The sequence below is a fragment of the Aptenodytes patagonicus genome, chromosome 9 (genome assembly GCF_965638725.1).
Source record: "Aptenodytes patagonicus chromosome 9, bAptPat1.pri.cur, whole genome shotgun sequence".
In the NCBI taxonomy this organism is placed as follows: domain Eukaryota; kingdom Metazoa; phylum Chordata; class Aves; order Sphenisciformes; family Spheniscidae; genus Aptenodytes; species Aptenodytes patagonicus.
The window spans coordinates 6,465,793-6,490,201 of NC_134957.1; the positions used below are offsets into that span (position 1 = coordinate 6,465,793).

The 24,409-nt window shown below is 37.2% G+C and overlaps 1 protein-coding gene across 5 annotated transcripts in view; it reads right to left on the reverse strand.

The window, feature by feature from the left end:
- PCDH11X (protocadherin 11 X-linked) overlaps positions 1 to 24,409 on the reverse strand; it is a 525,749-nt gene that overhangs the window by 459,970 nt on the left and 41,370 nt on the right. For all 5 annotated transcript variants that reach the window (XR_012996070.1, XM_076347004.1, XM_076347002.1 and 2 more), the window contains exon 2: positions 12,328 to 12,911. Coding sequence is in view for 4 of the 5 variants with exons in the window: in XM_076347004.1 (XP_076203119.1) it covers positions 12,328 to 12,867 (540 nt within the window). In the remaining variant the exon portion in view is untranslated. The remainder of the gene's footprint in view (positions 1 to 12,327; positions 12,912 to 24,409) is intronic.

The following is a 24,409-nucleotide window of genomic DNA, read 5'->3' on the forward strand; positions in this document are numbered from 1 at the left end:
GGAAAAGTTAAAGACGCAAAGCAGCTACTACTGAAATCAAAAGAAGTCTTGATCAAGTGACCAGTAAAACTCATGGCTTCAGTTTTAACTTTCAGGGAGATCTTCCTAGAGAATTTTATTGTTTGTCTGCACTTATAACGTTTAGCCAATAATTTTTGCAATTAACTGGTGGAAAAAAATCTCATCTTCAATGACCCTTCTCACCTTCTGAAATATTTTTAACTGTCTATGTTCACATGCTTTATAAACCCTCACAAGTCTCAAATTCTCTTAAGCCAGACTTATTTTGAGCTTGTAAGACTGATTTGTTTCTTTCCTCCAAGTAGCTCATAAGATATAGCTATCCCAAGACAAATAAGCACATGAGAAAAAAACAACCTGCCATCCAGGTAACCATCACCAGCATCTAAACCTACAGAAAAGGTCAAAAAGAAGTTTTCAGTATACTGTTGCTTTTGTGAAACCTATAAAAGCCTTCAGAAAGTTCAGTTAATGCGTGAGCTTACTTCAAAACTTGTAACACACAAGTGACATATGGAAAACATATTTCTGCCATACATTTTACACCTGTAGTAAATTCAGATATTGCTGACATTAGAAATTTTGGCAACCTGTAAAGATTTTAAAAGTATTCATAAGAAACAAAATTAAAGTCAAGTTTGGAAAACTCACTTCAACATGAAACATGAATTAACTGATTTTGAACATGACGTAATATTTTTCTATAAATTTTCCTCAGAGATGCGTTACATTGCCATTGTATAGCAAACATAAAAATTCACCATTCACATGAGGATACTCCAATGTAACCGCTTAAGAATATGATACACTTTTTGTACTTTTGCTTGACATTGCATATTTGCAGTTCCAATATCATGCATATATGCAAACCAAACTATAATTTTATTGAGATACAATTTTATTGAGTTACTGCTTTTGTTGTGGTTTACTGTTGAGAGCATTATAAATTTTCTAATTCGCAATTTCGTTCCATATAAATGAAACTGAAGTTTTCACTCAATGTATTTTGGGAAAATACTAATTTCTAAGTGTTGCCTATATACTTGGTTTCAAGAGGACTACGTAAACAAATCCTTAGTCTATTATGCTCAGAAAGCATCACCACATGTGTGTTAACTAGCATACTGATCTGGCTGGACATCAGCAAAAGATAATATTCATGTAAGATAGATGAAGGGAAGATCTTCATTTGACAGATTTGTGCCTTCCAGCTTGAGTCTATCATCCTTCCCACACAGAAACATGCTAAGTTATATATTATTGTTTCATGACAGCTAGTGTGAAAATCAGAGCCTTGAATGCAAAAAGATACACCAAGCTTGTCCCTCACCCTAACTCACTGAACTTACCATGCCTGGAAGCAAGACTTTCTCCTCCAGTCTTCAGTCAATCCCCCAAAGGGATGTCAGGATAATGGAACCTGACAGTTCTACAGTAATAATGCCATAAACCACCCTAAAGGAGCCTTGTATCAACCAACAAAGAGCAATTGCCTTGACTCTTGAGTCACTACCACCAGTCAGTAGTAGAGTTTTATCTACTTAGAGACACCAATTCACAGCTGTAAGAATGCAAATCAGATATTTTCCCTCTAAAAATCAGACCCAGTGACTTTTTCAAAACAATGTTCACAATTGACCACTTGTCTGTCCAGATCTCTCTAGACAAATTACTACTGAGCAATATTTTTATTCTACTACAAAACCTTCTCATATTTTGGATAGTAAGAAAAACGGGTAAATGGGGAGGGCTTTGTAAGAAGGTGGATGTTGAACAACAACATAAAATAATGAAAATAGTCTTATGATGCAAAGATGATGTAAAAAGATTTTGAGGTAAGGGAGCTATGTAAAGTGAAGAAATTTTTTTTCTTTTTTTAAATTTCTTATGTTTCTACAGTGAAATAATTGGAAAACAGTGAGAAGCAAATATATTTCACTAGAAGTCCAACCATAATAATAATAATCATAGAATCATAGAACAGTTTGGGTTGGAAGGGACCTCTAAAGGTCATCTAGTCCAACCCCCCTACAATGAGCAGGGACATCTTCAACTAGATCAGGGTGCTCAGAGCCCCGTCCAACCTGACCTGGAATGTTTCCAGGGATGGGGCATCCACCACCTCTCGGGGCAACCTGGGCCAGTGTTTCACCACCCTCAGCGGAAAAAATTTCTTCCTTAGATCTAGTCTAAATCTACCCCCCTTTAGTTTAAAAACATTCCCCCTTGTCCTGTCGCAACAGGCCCTGCTAAAAAGTTTGTCCCCATCTTTCTTATAAGCCCCCTTTAAGTACTGACAGGCTGCAATAAGGTCTCCCCGAAGCCGCCTCCTCTCCAGGCTGAACAACCCCAACTCTCTCAGCCTTTCTTCACAGGAGAGGTGTTCCATCCCCCTGATCATTTTTGTGGCCCTCTTCTGGACCTGCTCCAACAGGTCCGTGTCTTTCTTATGCTGAGGGCTCCAGAGCTGGACGCAGTACTCCAGGTGGAGTCTCCCAAGAGCAGAGTAGAGGGGCAGAATCACCTCCCTCGACCTGCTGGCCACGCTTCTTGTGATGCAGCCCAGGATACGATTGGCCTTCTGGGCTGCGAGCGCACATTGCTGGCTCATGTCCAGCTTCTCATCCACCAGTACCCCCAAGTCCTTCTCAGCAGGGCTGCTCTCAATCCCTTCATCCCCCAGCCTGTATTGATACCGGGGGTTGCCCCGACCCAGGTGCAGGACCCTGCACTTGGCCTTGTTGAACCTCATGAGGTTCACACAGGCCCACTTCTCCAGCTTGTCCAGGTCCCTCTGGCATGTCGACCGCACCACTCAGCCTGTCCCTGCCCCAGGAGAGAGGCCTAGGCACCTCCAGCAGCCTGAGGTCTGCACTGCAGCCTCTCCCTTCAGCAGCTCTGCCTGCATGGTGGCATCAGCCACCGCTGGGGTAGAAGGTGTAGAACCTCCAGCTGGAGCCACAGCCTTTGTTCTCAGACAAGTGCCTGCCATTCTGCCTTGGGGGTCAGGTAGGATGAGTGCCCTTGACCTTTGCCGATGGCCACAGAATGGTGCCTGGTTGCTGGATTATGTGTACTCCAAGTCTCCCACTTAGCCCACAGAACGCACCTCCTTCAAAGAGGCACCCTCCCACACAAACTGACATGCCACGCCCTAGCTCACGTGCCACACCCTGTTTGCCCATCCTGGTCACAGCACTCCCTGGGGCTGCCTTTTGTGGGAGTGGGGGGTGGCCGCCATTGCTCCTGGCCCCACCCACACCTCGTCAGCCGCCCTCGTGAGAGCTGCCAGCTCCCAGCGCGTCCCTGCGCTCCCCTGGGGTTTCCCCGGCTCAGGAAATGCCCCTGTACGCAGTGATCCGCTGCAAGACATGGCTGTACCGGAGCTGATTGCCTCTGTGAGTGACCTAATAATAATAATAATAATGATGACGAATTTAAGGGATAAGAATTCTACCTATAAATATTGATAATTTCTCCCTCAGTCCACCTTCCAAGTACTCCTGTAATTACTAATAGAAAATAAGATCAAAATGAAAGTTATTTGTCCCTTTCATACATTTGCAGGGGAGCTTTTCCAAGATTTTAGGACGTCACTTAGCACTCATAAGCATCCCTCAAGTTTCTGTATCTCATTTTATAGCTTATTTCAGCTCACGTCTTGTTATCTGTGAACCCAAAACTACCTGACCTAGACAAGAGAAATGATGGTAGGGAGCCAATTACTTTTCACCTAAACTGAAAGCTGGGTAAACTCTCTATTCCATTCTATTTGAACTACTTCTCATTACTTCAACATATCTTTTGTATCATAAGGAACCTGGTAACAAGAAAATTCTGCACATCTTTGATATTAGTATTTATTTAACATTAAGAACTTTTACAATTTGCAATACTAAGAGATTTTTCCCTCTCTTCCCTCAAGAACAATATAAGGGGTTACCTAAATATATCCTGTCCTAAGTCATTTAATGTGTTCTTTAAAGCATTTATCAAATACTTGCTTGTGCATACCTAAATCTTTATTGGATAGGCTCACTACAGGTTTCTTTTATGGGAAAGTACTGGGATAAATAAAAGTTGTGCAGGGTAAGTTAGGTTGGTATACATGTAAAAACAAGACAGAAATGCATGGGTGGGAGGGGATTGTTGCATAAAACAAGTTTAGCAACAAAGCTCTTATCAGGCCTAACTGTACTTATCAGACAAAAGCCTGAGTGAAAGGAAAATCATTAACTTCTAAAAATATATTTACTTTTCAATAACTGATTTCTAGAGTAAGGGACACTTACTTACGAAGTTAACTCTAAGACCTTTGTGTCAAAGTTATTACTTCACCAGAAACCAACTGTTCTCAGGTTTCTGGAAGAAAAAGGCTCTTTCCCCAGTCAGAGCTTTAGAGTGTCAGCATCTGAAAGTCTACACAACGGCACTAAGGACAGTGTTAACTAAACCCCGTAACTGGCAGGAAGTGTTATGTATTTATGAGTAGTTTTAGACTCTGTGAGGCTCAATCTTTCAAAGAATTGAGCCTTTTTACTAATGCCTGAACTTCCCTAGAGCTGACGACTAACTTTCAAACCTAGCCCTGCTGTGCAGCACATTACTTCTTCATGAGTAGAATAAAAGAGAATAAAAAAATCCTAAATTACTTGGAAGGTAGGTGCATCAAGATTTAACAGAAATCTACAATGGCACTTCAACCTCTACAAATGTATATTGAAGGAAATAAGATAAGTTTTATGAACATCTATTTGTGAAGTTGGCCATCTCAGCAAATAGTATTTCTAAGTCTTCAAGGGACTGCTGAAGTTCTTGTCACTTCAGGTGGTAATTATCCACATCTCAGGGCAAAAGACAAGGAGATGGAACCACCCATGTGAAAAAACTGAAGCTATGTTATGACATTAAACAAATACACTGATCTTCTAGCAGTAACAGAGAAAGGGAAAGATGTTTCAGTTCTGACCTGTTCCCCACTGCCACTGTGGACTTAGGAAAAAAAAAAGTACTCAGCATCATTCAAAAGACAGCCTGCCTGTCCTAAGAAACCTCTCTTCTAAAGGGCAGCTAAAAGTTGCCTTAGAATGACAACATGTCCAACTGTCCATACTTATTAAATTGCAGGCACTAGAGGGTGACCTTAGAGCTTGACTGGAGTGCAACTCCAGAGCAAAAAAATTCCTAAATCTATTTTTGAGCTCCCTAAATCTATTACCTTCCCCATCTATGCTGGCACATGAAATGGAAAAGACGACGCAGTACTGTTCTGCAAACATATGAAGTATAATCCACATGAGCCATTACAATGAAGATGGAAGTTAACCTGTCCTGCAAAGTTATGCTGAATGAAATCCCTATGCTAATTCAATTATGGGACCGTGAAGTAAGAAAAACAAGCCATCCCCCCATCCAAGCAGAAACTCAAAATCTTAGTCTAAGCTACATGTCAGTGGGAGGTAAAAAAAGGCAAACAAAAACAACAACCCTCAAATGCTTTTTTAACATACATCTTATTTGCACCTTGTATATAAGCACTGTCAAATGTAGGATTTGTTTTAACAAAACCATTATTTCTCACTTTTAGGTTCAAATACCTAAGTACTATTGTTACCTGGGACATCAATATGCATGTAATTGATTTTTGGTTTAGTGTCTGTGAATCTTGAAATATCATTGACCAATTAGCTTTTCTCCAATGACAAGAAAGAAATACAGAAAAGTTACTGTTGTTGTCTCATCAGGAAAACAAGAAATTTCCTATCTGAATCATGTATTTTCCTGAGTATACGTAAGTCTGTAAAATGAAAATTCTTGGTATCTTGAATAGCCATCTTTTACAATTCAGCCATATGTCCCTTACACAATTACTAGACAGGATTCCTAATAAAAAAGAAATTAGAAAGTTCAAAAATACATTGGTACTGGTGGTACCATAAGTTTACAAAGGATTTTTGATAACGGGAGAATAATGAAGTTGGAATTTACCTAATCTTATTAGTGTCTAACTGCAATATTCAGTAAGACCTGACAACATTAATAAGTGTCAGTTTACATGTAGAAAAAGCTCTATCTTGGCAGTTATTTTTTACAGAAGGCAAATGTGGATAACAACCACCCCAGGCTTTCTGTGACCTATTTAAAGGGCCAATATAACACTTCATTGTCCTCTCATGCCACTGAAGCCTACACAGAAGAATCATCTACATAATAATACTGAAATTAATCTGGGGGATGCTCCCTCATTCAAACATGGTTTGAGAGTAAAAGTGAGGGTTGCTGCTTCAGCTTCCACTTAAAGAAACGAAAACATAAAAAAAGGACAGAAATGAGAGGTTTCAGCAGCTGATGCTTAGGACAGCGAAGATGATCTGGTGAACACCTGTGTTAAGAAAAATATGTCTGTGTCACAGTGCACTGAGTTTGCAGGGACGTTAACTGTGCTTCCTTCCTTTCTCTCTATGTACTGAACCACTCAGACAGTATTGGTGTAACATTAAAATACAAACAGGCCACAGAAAAGTTTTGTTTGTCCTCCTCTACTGCTAGTGCTTTTGACTATTAAATCTGTATCACTGTTTACAATATGATTATCAACAATGACTTCATTCTGATTTAACTACAAATCTAGTCTCACTCTATAATTTTGATTTAACTACCTTCCTAGCTTTCATTTTACATAAAACACATCTCCTTCCATTCTTGATTTTCACAAACAGTGACATTAGTTACTTGATCCAGAACTAGTGTGAGGCTCAGAAATAACCTAGTTGCAAGAGCAGGCTTGAAATCTGATGAAGATTTGTGATCTCCATTTTCCACAGGTCATGGAATTGATAAACTGTATCAGAAAAAAGGGGAAAGCTTCTATTGAAAGACATCACTAGAGATGATTTACAGTAGCAAGAGGTAACTCTCCTCATCAGAGGCAAGACTGACGTGTTGTGAGACTGAGTAAGAATCTATTTTGTCAGATTACAGAGGTATGAACTGACAGCTACACAAAGATTATTATATTATACTAGAAGGAATGCACCAGCTGCTTCTAATGATAAGTAAATACAGGAAAATTACTGTAATAGGTAAGAGTAATGGAACTATAACAGTAACACCAATCTAATTTCCCCCCAAACTGCGACAGATTAGAGCAACAACCTATTAGCACACAGGATTAGCTCACAGAAGAAAATGCTCTGCTCTTGTAAGAGCAGAGTTATACTTTCACTCTAGTCCACTGCTAACTGGGTATTGCTGCACCTATGTAACATCTAGTGTATATGGTATACCTAGTTGACAAGAAATGCTAACTAATCAATAAAAAAAAAAAAAAATTAAAACATGCACTTATACGAATCCTTCTGGAAGTATGAGTGTGACCCTCCATTACAGTGCTCCGAGCTGGAATTCTATTCAAAACCTGCTCTGAAACAGCTCCCCCTTTTTAACATCTAAAGGAACAAAGAAATTATTCGTACTAAAATCTTCATAGTCAAAGCAGAGGCCTGTGACACCTGTAAATTCTAAGTGTATTAATCAGGTTATACTAAATATTAGCTTGCCTTGAACTCAAATGTAAGTGTACTGAAATAGTGTAATCAACAACAGCATGTAGGTATTTGTAACACTGTGGTGGTATTGCCAGACACAATGTGCATTTTACATCAGTATGTAAGCAATGTGAATGCCCTGAAGAGGTGAACAAAGACCTGTAGGCTTAGCTGCCTACTGGGGTTAAACCAGAACATTAGTGTTTGTAGATTCATCCTTAATCAGAAATCATTGCTTATTAACATTTCAAATTAAAATTTGCTCTTGCATCCTGCTGTTTTAACATAATACTTCTGTTTATGAATGTCCGTCTCTCTTTTTCCCTATCATTCCCAGTTTATACTTTAAGTAGTTATCTCAACTGAGATAAAATAATTGTTTTTCCATCTGGCCATTTCTTTCTCTGAACTACTTCACTATCTGTCTTAGCTGCCCCTTCTATCACCTCCTACTATCAGTGTTATGCCATCTTTCTGTCCAATCTAGACTTGGAGCTATTTCTCATTCTAAGTGCTTTTTCTTTTATTTTTCAATGATATCTAATTAAGTTCTCCCTCCCTAGCCTTGTTCACAGTAAACACTGTTTACCATTTGCCATTTGAACCCTTAATGTCATCCTATCCATGGTCAGCTTCAGGCATCTCAGCAGAGAAACACAATCTTTTTTAATGCTATGCACAACAATTTATTTGGGTAACAGCAAGATGACTTGCATGGCTGTTTCCTGGAAAGCCTCTTTTCTATGGAAAAAAACAAACAAACAAAAAAAACCCCCAACTTCATGTAATTTTAAAGCATCAATACTTTTAAATAATTCAATATTTGTAAACTTCTACCAGAGCAACTCTTGGTCAATTACCAGTGCTATTTCATTGGCTGGGTGGGAGATATTTCTTTGCAAATTGTTGCAACTCATTTTCTAAATAAGGAAACAATAAGTACAACTGAAAAGCTATCCAAAAGACATGTTTGGATCTTCCTTTAAAAAAAAAAAAAATAAATAAAAACACTGTTTTCCTTAGAATGTCTCCTAGAACTTGTCCTCCGCATAACTCCTAAATAAGTCTTACAAGAAGAAATGCAGAGGTTACATAAAACTGTTGTCTTTTTAGAGTTCATGCATTTCAGACAGTGTATAGTTGAATCACAGACACCTGGAAAGTCTTGAAGTTGCAGTACCATGAATCAGTTACATATAAATAAGTTATTTTCTACTGAGGTACATTTTGAGGAAATGCAGGCAGGCAAAAAATACCTGAATGCTAATTTGTGTGGTAATTAAAGCGCTCTCTTGTATTAAATATATGAAATCCTGTGTTATGAAACTTCCAAGTAATGCTGAATCCAAAATACAAGAATAACTTTTTTACGATTTTTTGTTTTCTTCTATTTTAAAAGGATTTTTAGAAAGAGGCAGGAGATTAAAATAACATGAAAGTCTGTCATATAGTTAAAAGACTATCATGAATCATCTACTTTGCAGAACAAACTGAATACAACAATCATATGCAACCTTTTTCCCACACTTTGAGAGGGGCAGTAAGGTAAGTGTGACAAAGTGAGGAAATATTGTAACACATGAAAGTTACCTTCCCAATGAGATACAGAGTTGCTGAAAATGTGTTACAGACCTATAAACTATTCAGCTGAGTGTATATTGAGAAGTTTACTCTTTTTTAGAAACTGTTATGGCAAAACCCTCTTTATCTTCTGGCAAAATAAGCCTGACTTCACACAGATGATAAGCACATTTTAGCTAAACTTTTAAAAAAGTTATATTTAACTGAAGAACTTTCTCTTCATTGCACAGCTTGTCAATTTGCTATTACTTTCTCTAAAATATAGAGCAACATATTTCACTCTGTTGCTGCATGCACGCTAAAGCATCAGCCTTTGTGCTTCTACGAAGTGACTTGCATATCTTATCTCCCACTCCTCTGCCATCCTCCAAGTATGCTGCCCTGCCCATCATCTTCATATCTGGTGCTTCCCAAAATTCCCCACAACACTGTCATATCAGCCCTGCTAGACTCATCCTGTTCAGAAGGCAAGACAGTTTCATCTGCTGCAATTTCCCCACTTTTCTTCTCTATGCTGGTTATAAAAGGAAGGAAAAGGTCAGCAGACATCACAAGCCAGAAGACGTTAGTATCTTCAGAGCATATCCCAAAAAACAGCATAGGATAACAGATGAGAAGAGTGTTTTGGGAGAAAAGGCAAGCAACATCATCCTTGTGTGCCTGTCACCCTCCCTCCTAGTATTTCAGAGTTACTCAGGAAAGAATTCTCAGGTACCATCACTCTTCCCTTCCTTCTTCATCTCCCTATTCTTCCCCAGTGACAGATGGATCTTTGTATATGCTACATTTCCTGCCTGCTCACCAGAATCCTTCATTTCTACTACTTTTTCCTCCCTCTTCTTATATGATCATTTTGGTATTAACATTGTAAAAACTACCAAAGGACATCTGGACATTACTATTCCAAACTATTATTTTGTCTGGCTGTCAAAAACTGCTTCTTGGTTTTACAGATACTTTCCAAGTTATGTGAAATTGCTGGCTTATTTAAAGGCAGTGGATCCATAACTCAAAAAGTACCTGACCAACAGGCATGCAAGAGAAAAATGCAATTAATTTGTTTAGAGGATCTGTCTATAGGGCTGTGATTTTACAAATTATTTTGGCTGCAGCACATCTAGCACAAGAATTCAGAACTTTCAGTCCATACCAGTGTGTGTTCATCCACATCACCTTTCTTTCCCTTATGTGGCAAAAGCAGTTTTTCAGAGACACTTCAATAAACGTGTAACTGGTTTTCTTTTTATTCCTTCCCCCCCCCCCCCCCCCCAATTTAAATACCACATACCAAAATTTGGTATTTGCAAATACTTTCTTTTTTTTTTTTTTTTTTTTTTTTTTTTTTTTTTTTAAGTTATTTGCACATCTCTCAGTGAAACCTGGTTCTCTGGCAGACTATCTCATCTCACATTAAATCTTTAGACAAGGTCTTATGCCCTGCACTACTTCTGGTACAGACCTATAGCTTGTATTTTAGATGAGCTCCCACTTGTGTGATACAAATATGCTATCATTCTGCTGATCTGTTACATTCTGTTTCTGAACACACAGTCCAAAAATAAACCCACAAAACAAGACTGCTATTGTGGTGATCTGAACTGTTGCTCACTCAATCCCAGGGACTCCTGATTTTGCTGTTTTCTATTTTTTTCCTTTTCCTAGAATAACAGCACATTTCTCTCAGATATATTAACTAACATTTCTCTGTTCAGACCATGTATTATTTTGCCACATTTTGTCTGTAGCCCTGGCTTTTTACTATTTTCTACCCCTACTGTTATTTATTTAATATGCTGTTATTCATTCCCCAGATTCTCATTTAAAATGCCAAATAAAGAAGACTGCATCCTAAAGGGCACTTCTGGTTAGCTATCTAAAAAAAAAACCCCAAAAACCACACATGTAGATCTGTCTGCTCTCAGTGTAACCTAGGAATTTAAAAGTTTTAAAGAGCTTACTATAAAGACCTCAAACTTTGTAGTAAGTTCCTGAAAAGTTTTAAATTCCTAGGCTACAGTAAGAGCAGACAGACATATGTAGGTTTTTTTTTTTAGATACCAAACCAGTGGAATGCAGTTTTCTGAAAGAGATTATGTCTTTGACACTAGTTAGTACCCACACTGCCACAACCACTTCAGGTTTTAAGCAATTTAAAAAAGCTAAAATAAGGCAGCATTTTTATTTTTATTAAATTGCTAGTTAAGTACTGGTATCAGTCAATATTAGCTATCAAGTCAATCAAGCAATATATTGGCCTATATAGTCTATATTCTTCCAGTCAGTAACGAGGGTGTCAGATTGGTTGCTAAGCAGTCAAGCTACCCAACAGTTCCCTATTCCAAATCAAGGGAAGTGAAGACATTTTCAGCTTCCCACATAATAACCCAACAGTTTTAGGATAAGTTCCTTTCTTGTTCTAAGCTCTCCACTGAAGTAAACTCAAATGAAACTAATCCTTTATTTAGCAATCACACGCTCTTACACACCACACATTTACATGTTATTCTTTTCATTCCCTAATTGCAGTTCTCCTGTCATTTGCTAGAAAGGGTAAAAGAAGAAAGAATATGAAATATCTGCTCTTACAAGGTCATTGGCACTGCTATCCTTGCATTCATGCATATCTTGGACTTTCTCCTGCCCAGACATTATGTCCGCCCAAACATTACAAAGCTACTTTGACAAATGGACTTTTTTTCATTCTAGAATAGCTCATCAGTATAGAGATGAGCATCACATCACATAAGCTTCTGGGCTAAGTTCTACTGCTCAAATCTAGCAGTCATGCAAGAAGGAGACATAAACCCAATGCAAAATATTGTTGCACTTGGCGCTGTCATGTTGGTGGCAATAAGAACACATTTTTAATGGCCTAAGACGACTGTTAGCCAAAGTGTTTGTACACTTTGAATGCTGGTGGAGAGTTCATGAAGACATGCATGTTTCATCATACTGTTACACAGATAGACACACACATACATAAACAGCTTTCCACAAAGTGAAGATATGATGCACTAGAATGCACTGAGGTACAGATTAACATTTCAAGACAGGTATCTGCAGTGTACCACTACTGTGCTACAGAGCTTCATATTTCTAATGGGTTGATGTGGACTGGCAACATTTGTGGAAAGACAGTAACACAGACAGTAACATAAAAAAAATGGAAGAAACCCACCTTAAGGAGTTCATAATGTTGAATACCATTCACACCAATGTCCGGATCGATGGCAGATGGGACAGAATAGCGAGAATTAATTGCTGTGTTTTCAGGGATAGAGATGTTAATAACTGTTGAAGGGAAGAGGGGGGCATTGTCATTTATATCCTCTATTAGGAATCTGATCTTGACCAGTCTGAAAACTTCATCAGGCAAAACAGCAACCTCCACCTCATAAAAGCAGCGATTTTCACTAAAGATGCCAGAGCACAGCTTCTCTCGGTCTATGCGGTTTGCAGTTGTGAATATCTCACCAGTGTTCTCCTCCACCCGTACTAATGGTACATCACCAGTCTTATACACAAGCTTGAACTGTAGTGGTGAGGAAAGGGGCACATCTGGGTCCAGCGTTAGGTTAAGATCCTTGAGCAAATTGCCAATGAGGACATTTTCAGGCAGTTCTTCCCGCACGGTATAATTCTTCTCCTGTGCGCCAGATTGAAATACAATACAGGCTAATAAGACTGCCAAGAGGTAGGTTCCAGACAGCAAGTCCATCTCCAGAATGACTAATGAGTATTTGCGTAGAACACCAACAGTAGCTGGAAAAAGGAAAAGAAAGAAAGAAAAATTCTTAAAAATTTACAGAATATTGTGTTCTTAAAGTGATGGAGACATGAAAGGAGTACCTTTCCTATAGCAAATAACCTGAACTGTTCGAAAATCCTATCAGTAAAGTGATATTTGACTTAACAATCCTTCATAAAATGTATAAGATTTCTTACACAATTTTCTACTTAAAACTGTTTACTAAACACTGAGCTAAGACTCTTAGAAGTGGATCAGAGTGAATGAACAAATAAATACAAAAATCCCTATTTCCAGCACGAGATTTTCCTTTGCTCCTTAAGAAAACCTCTTCCTTTGAGTCCTCTGCCACATTGTCCTCAATTTTTTTTTGTTTCCAAAGAAAAAAGTAGGTAAGAAGTTTGCAAGCCACCATCTGCTGAGAACCAGATCTTTTTATAACTCTTGTGCAGAGACGGGAAACCAAGAACACTTGTCTTAATTTCCCCCCCAAGTTTTGCACTAACAAAATTATGTACTATTTGTTAACAGCAAAGAAATCTGACTATTTTTAATACAGGAACTTAAACTGGCAAAAAAATGTTATCTAGATGGAGTGTGGTGAACTTCAGCCAATAATGGGTGGAAATCTGTCTAACACAGGGACACTAATACAGCAATCCCTTTCTTTAAGATGAGAAGATCTGATTTGATCTTTGGAAGTAATCATAAATACTAGTACTCAATTCATTGAAATATGGATTATGTGTCTAAATCCACAAGAGCAGTGCACAAATTCCAACACGGAAGGAGAACAGCAAAATATTGGAAGTTTTTGATGTAGAACTAAAGCTAAAAGATTTTTCCCAGCAGTAAGGGTAAACTTGTAACCCTCTTAGTTCCCCAGCTGCCCACCATATTGCCAGATAATCTCCATTTGGATCCTTGTCATTAATTTCCAAGACGGTTGAGATTTCCTTTGCTTTCTTCAATTTTAGGGGAAAAAAGAAAAAGAAAAAAGAAAAAAAAAAGAGATAGACTACGCAGCAATAACTCCCCTTCTGGTATGTGACAACATTTAATACATCTCCTGGAGAATGAACTGTTAGAAATTTTGTATAATTTTGAATCTGGTGATGTCTGCTCATATATGAGCTAAGTACTCTGACATACTAGAGATTTGCAAGACACAAATTTGTTCTGGGCTGAAGAAAAGAAAATTTTGTACTTTTCAACCCAGTTTCTGAATAACAATATATTCGCCTCTCAAGATTGTTAATAACCTCAAGAAAGATGGAAGTGGAATGGGATGACTTATAGGTACATACAGATATCTACGTACCTACAGCTGAGAACTTTTAGAGAAAAACACTCCGTATATAGAATATGCTGCTTTGCCTAATGTTTGCATAACTCTGCCCTTCCAGAATTTAGGATAATCTAGGACAGCACTTCTGTAAGGTAGATGTTCAAGAGTTCCATCTAAAATTATTTTTTTAGTTAATGAAGTTTTAGCTCCTATCAGCTTGGCATCTGTTTCAAATATACCTATACTAACTCATCTACATTCTTTTCATTGTGCAAGTAAAAATGTAATTTTTTTCCTGCCTTTTCTAATTTTATTCTCCCTGTCATAGCATAGATTGATTTACTCCTGCAGATCAAGTTGCAGTGGTTGAAGAAATTACTGAAGCCAGTAATTGTCTTCACCTGTTAGTTACTGCCTTTTAGCAGTACCACTTTCAGGATAATTTAAATTAAAACGTTTGACTTTGCAGTGAAACAGATTAGGAACACTTAATATTGCTATTCCCTTTCAACTCTGCTACCTTCTTTTGATTGGGAGTAAGTAACAGATAAAGAACATGCCAACTAGATCTGCAAGGTGTATCTTTCCATGTCAATATGATTTAACTGTAAAGCATTTTCTGGCTTTATGATTATACAAAAGGAGCAACATGACATAAAAATCCAATCCTGCAAGTCTTCACTTATGAAAAAAGGCATTGCTCACTGGAGTAATTCAATTAACCTAAATGAGATTGCTGACATAGGTGAGAACTGGATATGCAGTTTATGTGGCATAGTTACCGCATTACCTGCGGTATTTTAGTAATTCACTGACTTATTTGCAGTACTTTAATAGTTCAGTATAAGGCACAATACAACACTAAACAGGCATTCAGGAGTGATGAAACAGTGTACTATAAACAGCCATTTTATAAATCCATTATAATATTAAACTCTAAATACATAAATAAGGAAGTCATCAGCAGATACTTATTATCATTAATGGTAACACTATGGTAGCAGTATGAGTTTAATGAAAGAACTGTGGTGATGTACAAATATATTAGTTTGACTATTCTGATTTATTAACTGTCTTATATTTCTGTAAATACAACTCCAGCAATTGTCATCCCACTAAAGTAATTGCCTGTGTACATTCAACCTGCAGAAAGCTCTTATTTCAGCAAAGTACATTTTTGTATCCACTATTATTAAAATAAATATATTTACATTGTTTCCATGCAAAACACCAATAAAAATGTATGGGTTACAATGAAGAGTTGATACTTAAATGTTCCCCTCAAAACAAAATTTCAGAATGGTAGCATGTTCTGTGCATACTGGAAAGCACTATTCTGCCACTTTTTCTTCTTATCAGAAGTTAAACTGAAAACCAACAAAACAGGGAAGAAAAAAACCCCACAAAACAAAACAAAAAACCACCCACCCTTCATATCCTGATGTTTACAGAGTGATATTTTAAACTTAGAGTTCATTTCTGAGGGGAGGAAATAAAAAAAAATCCAACCATAAATATAAACCAAATTCCAGTCCCTATGCCAAATTCTTCTGTGACAATGTTGATGTAAGGATTGCCTATAAATTATAATAATATAAACATATAGTCAGGTATGTACATCTTCCAAATAAAAATTTTATGCTATAAAAGAATCTTTTGATTATTAACAAGGTTATTAATGCTACGCTGCTCCTCTCTCTCTAGTTTTGAAAAATACAGGGAATTTTAGTCACACTCAAAACAAGAGTTTGTGTTTTATCTATGAAGTTTTACAAAGCAATTTGAGGATGAGTACACATATCGAACAGTCTAAAGAGTTCATGAAAAACTTTCCCGAATCAATTCTGAAAGTTGTGATAGCACCAGTAGATAACTTATATTAAAAATAACCGATAAGAATTCCTATAACCCCAGTTATAACTGCAGTGGAATTTCTAGGGATTATGAAATAACAACAGCAGGACTCAAAGAAGTTTGTCAGGAAAACTGTGGGGTGGAACTTCTTAGTGTTACATTACTACGCATATTTTTATTTACTTTTTTAAATGAAATGAAGTTTGAACCATTTTATTAAAAATATTGTTGTGTCATATTAAAGAAAATACATTAAAACATGGAAATAATAGAACACCATTGTTATAAACCATGTTAGATAAATGTTAACATGACTTTTTGTAATGTCTTTTACTGCCGTAGATTTTCCTGAACTACTAAAACGTACAGAGACGTAATAGGCAGAGTTATGAGTTTTAACAGAAAACTGTTTGGTCTTGAAGTAGAAAGGCAACCAACAATGACTTACAATTCGTGAACTTCTGTAGAACACACTATTTTCAAATGGTCTTTACCTGTCTCTCTAAACAATTCTAGAAACAGTTTTGAACCTTTAAAAACTGTTCTAGAGCTGTAGACCTTTAAGGGGAAAAAACCCCAACATGACTCAAATTTTCTCTTAGATTTACAGTGAAGCATCTTATGCTGTGGGGAAAGTATTACTCTTAAAGCAACCTATTTACATAGTCATAGCTGTATGTTGCCTGTCATTTGTGCCATAGCACTGATAGGAATACTATGGCAACAGCAATGCAAAGAAAAAGAGCATGAGGTACTTTCTCGAAACCAAGCATCACCCTGAAAGACATTTACAAAATAAGAGTATTTCTAATGACATACAATATTTAATATGTCTCATATTTGTCTACATATCATAAATATACATAGCACAAAATGGGAGAGCAATATAAATACAAATCCAAAAGCAAAAGGAAAGGCTAAAGAAACTGCAAATGGAAATGGCAGAGTCAGACAAAACAGGACATTAAGAGAAATTGTCAAAAGAGACCACGTGAATAGTAACAGATGGTGGAAAAAGTTAGAGATGAACTAAGACAGACAGACAAGATAAAAATACAAAAAGGAAAAAAGAAAGCAACTGGGCAGAAAGGCAGTCACAGCAGTGTGTGAAAACAGGCTTTCTTGATGGCTGGAGTACAGAGGCAAAAAAAAAGAAAAAGTACAGAAGGCTATATAGAGTAGTCCAACTCTAAAGGACCTTTCATAAGCTCCAGCACTCACTAACACTTTTAAGGTGGTAAAAAAAAAAAAATTAAGAACAAATAAAATTGTTTAACAGAAGGTAACATTAAGCTTGCCAAGCCATTTTCCCATCTTTCAAAAGAATGCATTGATGTCTGTACTACTGACTTCTGTAACTAGTAAGGCAAATGGCCCAGATGGACAGGATGGAGGGTGGGAAGGGAAAAAAAACCCCACAATTTGAGATTTGCTCTTTCATCTGAGTATCTATGCACTTAAATATACTTGCTTTTTTGTCCAATATACTAAATATTAATGGCATAATTTAAATACTGTAATTGTTCATTACTATCTTCATTTAGCAGCTGCCAAATCATACCTTGAAAAGTAGACAGAATATAAAAACTTTAACTACCTAATAGAGTATGATGTGAAGGTAGAATCTAAATCTGTTCTTCATACACAAGGCTCTACCTGGTCCCACCTGAGTCAGAATTCCTGTAGCTTATTACAGGACTTGACTGCTATTTCTTACTTAAGAGGATCACAGAAAAGTAGTAAATGCAGTAAAGAGTCCAGGTGTCCACTTCAAATGAAAAAGCAACACTATTTCTTGATACCTGGGTTCAAATTTGACTTAGAGTAGGAATAAATAAGCTGTGGTAATATTTTGTAACTGCTATATCAAGTTTTAAGAAAAAGTATTATAGACTAATTTAAAAATTTAGGAATATTACATTGAAGTCCAAAACTACATCAATATCCAAATACTGAATTCATAATAGAGAAGAAACCCTGAAACTATCACTCCCATTCTTATCTTCATATTCCTGAACCTATTTTAATTACATGGACAAATTTAGCTACTATACCACACTTTTTCAATACAACATCCCTTTCATTTGCTGCTAATCCACCGAGACTCCTTAAATAGGAGTATTTAAATCCCTGTGTTAAAACAGTGTTTCTCAGAGCAAAAGATCCCCATGACATGGGCTCTATTTGTCAGTCAATAGCATGATTATAATGTTATTTAACGGAAGAGTAAGCTATTTGCAACTATTCCAGCTCACAAAGTCTCCCTCTGAAGTGTCCATTGATAATTAAGCAGTTCTATGCTATATGCCAGAGGTTTTGAATTTCTGAATCATGGTAATATGGATTTCAATTTTATCCTGTAGACCTCAGCTGCTGGATTGTTAGGTAGGATCTTTTCTGGTACTGCAGATTTTTAGTGTTGGGTGTTTTGCTTGGTTTTTTAGTGTTGGGTGTTTTGCTTGGTTTTTTGTCTTTTTTTGGTTGAGTGTGTTTTTGTTTGGGTTTTTTTGGGCTGTAAGTCACTAATGTAGCTGAGCACAGCAATGTACACCCTTTGTCACCACACATACCATGTTTCATTTAAGGAACTGGTTGGTTTTGATGGTGGTTAACTTTTTTAAGAAGGTAGAGACTTTACTGGTATTTCTTACCATTGTTGATGACAATAAGAAACACTGTTGCCTGACAGTGAGGAATCCCCCTCATTTTTTTTAAGGCTAGGCACAAATGATAACAACCAACCTGAACTCATTTTCACACTCTATGATGTTTCAAACATAAATTATTTTGCAGCCATCAATATTTATCCCCAGGATCCACTCCCTACATGGTATATTTCATGATCATATTCAAAGAAAAAGACCTACCTCAAAGAGAAACAGACAATTTGTTATATTATCAAGGCTTTCAAATTCATTCCCTCATATGATTTTACTCTAAATCCACTAAGGGACTGATTTATTCTTTGATCTATTTTTTATTAGTGTGATGGTACTGACTTCAGTGAGGTTTCTTTAATTTGATTTTTTTTCCAGTGATGAAAAAAAAAAAAAAGAAACTGGAAATTCTTATCACCAGGAGAAAACATCACCCCACATCCATTTAAGTCAACAAAAGAATTAAGCAAGCGTGAGCCACAACTTGCTTACAGTTGCATGCTCTCCTGATTCAGAGTCTTCACTGCTTTAGAAATAGAGTATTTTTAGGTTTGTTTTTTTTTTACTTTTCCATCACAGGGGGTAAGAAATACTCTTCACTTGAAGAAATAAAAAGTTAATGACCAAAAGGCAGATTCTTGCAGCCACATGAAGAAGCAGCCAAGGTGTGGAAAACAAGCAATAGATAAATTCTTAGTGAAACAGAATTCTATATTCCTGATATTAATCTGCAACTAATAGGAAGAGTGCTCATTAAAACTTGTATCAAGATGCTGGAAGCAGTGAACAGAACTATAAATACACAACAGGCAGTGAGCATGCTGAATGGACAAATTGAAGTCAATCACATTGATATATGGCAAAAAGAGTAATTTCTTTTAATTGTTTCAAATGAATCCCTGTGAAGCTGAAGTCTTTTTTACTAAAATACTAAGTACAGTCCATGATTGGGAAAATGCATCTAGCAACCACTCAGCAAATATTTAAAAAATATTTCGTAACTGATTTCAGAAGACTGTGACAATATGCAGTATCAAATTTATTTATATACCAGTAACACTAGGAAATAGATACCCCTGCTATTAGCAGTGAAACAGTTTTGCACCAGAGCTGCATAGAAAGCTAAAGAACAGAAGTCTTGGAAAAAAGGTGAAGATCTCCCCGATAAGCATGGCTATTTCCATGTTCTTAGAAAGAACACTGAACAAATGGGGGGGGACCCCAAAAAACCACAAACCCAACACACAAACCTTCTATAAAGCTACTGAATGTCACAACTCCAAAGCTAACACAACATTGCTCTACAAATTCAAATATATATTCACTAAAATTCAATGACCGACTTTCAAAAACAATACAAAAAAATCAAGTTATTAATGGTATGATTCATAATGTCATTTTCTTAGTGTTTTATTTGTGTGTTTGTACACATGAATACACTTTACAAATCAAGTGAAAATTGCTCTAGTTTTGTTTCTTGAAAATCTGTTCATGCCTCAAATCTGAAAATTAAATCTCTGCTAAAGCAAACAAAAGAAAAGTCATCCATGAACCACTGGCAAGAGAATGCGATATCACAATAAGAAATTATGTGAAACCACATATGTGATCATTGGATGTATTTCAACTTAAAACACATTTTTATTCATTTAAAAATGAAAGTAAATCTGATTTTAGTCAATTGTGTCAAATCCTTTGAAATGGCAGTTGTCAAGATCACCTGTTTCATACATAATGCATTTTGCTTTACTACCTCGCTGCCAGTTAATAACTTTCATTATTGAATAGTAGAAAAATACACTCCACAGTGTCTACTAAACAATTCAAGTATTTGTGAATAAGGATAGGAATACTGCTCACAGCTGAATACTATATTGTCTATTACCTACTTATACTAAATACAATTCTGCCTAGAGTCCAGTTATATACGTAAAAATATTTCTTCATTCTAGAGTAGCAGAAGTCAGCTGCCTTCTTCCATCCCCCTTTCAGTTCAAACAGAGATGATGTAACTACACTAACTTACACTTCTCATTTAACCAGAAGTTTCATTTGTGAGAATGCTGTTCCCAAAACTTATAGAAAAAAAAACCAATAAAAACTATATATATTACCATTTTTTTCTTAAAAAAAAAGTCCTGAATTTAAAAAAATCTTGTTTATATTTTGTAATTCTTGTTAAACCCAGGATATTTGGAATTTTGCATCAAATTCCTGAAGGAAAAAAAAAAGTTATCCTGGGTGTCAGGATTCATATATTAAGGCTTTAAATGATACCAGAACCTTACTTTTTCTATATATTTCTTTTCCAATCGCTTAAACTTTTATATTTCCATCAGTTTTGCTCTGCCTCAGCGTAACATACCCAGAGAAGGCTGAGCATCCTGTGAAAATATGCTCACAGATTTTTGTAACAAGTTCTTACAGTACTCCAAGCCTGAAAGGAAAAAAGTAGCTGAACTTTCACCATAATTCCTGCTCAGCAAATTATCAGCATGCCTACATAAAACAGGACCAGGAGATTACAGCAACAAAGCATGTATAAAACATATTTTAGTATTTGTTTATTCCGACCTCCCATCAGGCTGTCTGGAAATGGACACTGTGTTCCATTTCTGACGCTGTAAGGCTCATGAAGTATCATGTTAAGACATACAAAATTCTTACACTTACGCAGTCCCTAACTAATGTAATTCATTACTTATCATTGTAATTAATAACTGGCTAAGCATTAAATAACTTATTTTCTTCTTCCTTGGTAAAATGGGAAGAAAATAGTTCAGGCAATTTTACATTCATCCTTGAAAACACTTCACAGAAGCAAAGTGTTTCCTATTCAATCTATTTCCTTCAAGCAAAAGTTTATACGGTACAGCAAAAAAAGAAAATTTTAACAGTAGCATAGTCTCCATGGAAGTCTTTAGATAGGAAACAGTATGTTTTTCATCCAGTGGCAGCATAACTACTCAATTTCATATGGGGTTTTTTGTTCTTCTTAAAGATAGCTTAAATGTAAATGAGATTCAAACTAGAAGGTACTGGTCAAGAGTTTAAAATATAAAATAAATCATAAAAGAGGTTTTCTATACCTTAGCAATTATCTCACCAATTAACAACCTAATCACCATGTTTGTCTAGAGTTGTCACATATAACGTGGATACAATACATAGGAATACATATTTATAAATAATAAACTCACTCTGGAATCTCTGAAAGTACCATGAACATGGAACTAATTGCACGTGTTGGAAGGAATTTTCTCATAATTTATGTATGGGTCCAAATAGCAGGGAAACAATCACATTTTTTAGCTAACTAACCCTATTTAAACACACTATATGAATACAACATCGCAGTATGTAATGTAAGACTCACCTAAGAGAACATGATTTGAGAGCAATGCCTTCTGAAGGGCAGAACAAAACCAACTTAAGATAAGTTATATTAGCATATATGGTTGACAGCCGGCTGAACATGAGCCGGCAGTGTGCCCAGGCGGCCAAGAAGGCCAATGGCATCCTGGCCTGTATCAGAAATAGTGTGGCCAGGAGGAGTAGGGAAGTGATTGTGCCCCTGTACTCGGCACTGGTGAGGCCGCACCTCGAATACTGTGTTCAGTTTTGGGCCCCTCACTACAAGAAGGACGTCGAGGTGCTGGAGCGTGTCCAGAGAAGGGCAACGAGGCTGGTGAAGGGTCTGGAGAACAAGTCTGATGAGGAGCGGCTGAGGGAACTGGGGCTGTTTAGCCTGGAGAAAAGGAGGCTGAGGGGAGACCTCATCGCTCTCTACAACTACCTGAAAGGAGGTTGTAGCCAGGTGGGGGTTGGTCTCTTCTCCCAAGTAACAAGCGATAGGACGAGAGAAAATGGCCTCAAGTTGCGCCAGGGGAGGTTTAGGTTGGACATGAGGAAAAATTTCTTTACTGGAAGAGTGGTGAAACATTGGGACAGGCTGCCCAGGGAAGTGGTGGAGTCCCCATCCCTGGAGGTATTTAAAAGACGTGTAGATGAGGTGCTTAGGGACATGGTTTAGGGGGCATGGTGGTGTTGGGTTGACGGTTGGACTCGATGATCTTAGAGGTCTGTTCCAACCTTAATGATTCTATGATTCTAATATAAAACAAAACCACAGACCTTTTATGGGAAAAAAGAAAAAAACAAAACAGATTGAGACAAAACAGAAAAATAAGATTATAAGTAAATGTCTCTCCACTCGCTGTCCTGGTAGGCCAGTTCCTCCCAGACAGACTTGCCCTGACCCCAGGTAGCTTAAGGGTTTATCACTCTCTCCACAGACCCTCAGGCAGTTTCTAGGAAAACACTTTCATTTTCGTTACCTGAACACAAAGACAGAACCACCATCTTCAGCTTTGGAAGGTCTTGTGTTAGAAATTGCGGGAAGACCGGGGAAATACCACCGTTTACCAGCTCTAGTCTCACACCCTCGTAGCTGCATCCGGCCAGACGGGACCGAGGAGAGCACCGTAATGGCGACACCCACAGTCCCCGGCCCTCCTCGGCAAAGAGCGCCGCCCCACGTGACAGCGCCGCCCCCCCCACCTCCTTCTCGAAGCTTCCCGGGAGCGGGCGGGGCTAGCCGGCTTCCTCTCAGCGGGTGGTTCCTTCTTCAGCTGGCTTCCCGCCGCCGCCTCTCATCTGAGGGCTTCCCCCCGCCGCCTGGTGAAAGAGAGGCATCTGACAAGGTACTCCATCAGGTACCATTGCCTAACAAACATAAATAAATGGTAAACAGCGAACCTCTTCGGTAGAACCTGTGGCACAGGTGTGTGTATTGTCTTTTGCATTAGCTATGCAGATGAAGAAAACTGGGGCAAAGAGAGGCTGTAATTTTTTGTAAACGTTTACATGAGTGAGCACTTACAAATTCTTTGCAAATTCTGGCCCAAATTACCACAGGCTGGCCTACATAAATGCCAGTGTTTCATAGGTTCAGGTAGAGAGGTTATTCCATGCTCCCTTCCCCAAAGCCACTTCAGTGCAACACTGTTGGTACAGACTTCCAGTGGTAGGAGGAAAAAAAAAATCTCTGTATTTAGAGTCTATAAAGCACTTTGGGGATTGCTCAAAGTGAAAGGTGCTGTATACATAAAAGGTGTTAGCAATAGCAGCTGCAGCGTAATGTGGCTTTAGAAAAATTTTCTCTGAGGAAGAAGTGAACCACCCTTTATCCTCTACTAACTATAGGAAATAAATGTATATAAAAGAAAATGAAAAGCAGTTTGATAAAAGATTTCTTGTGATTTATTAAGCGGGAGACCAAAAGCATCTGAATTTGATCCCTGCTGGTTATAGTTAAAAGGATTAAGATCAAGCTTTACTAATTTATATCTTACATTAAGGGCATGAATTTATCTCTTATGATATTATAAGATAGAGTAAATATATATTTTAAATTCAATCAAACTCAATAATATCATTTGATTATTTCCTTGTGGCACAACTCCCTTTAATTACCTGTTGTCCTAAGGAGGATTTTTCTCCTTACTACAAATGTAGTTTGTAGTAAGGAGAAACCTTTGTTTCAATATGTTGATACAGTACAAGTAATCAAAGATAGTAATTACAATAATAATTTTATACTGTGCTTTCTGCAAAATTTTTTGCACATTATTTGATGTAACTTTGAAATGAAAGATATATAGCAAATTATGCATGAATTGCAACAGAATTTAGCTTAATCGTTTATATACTG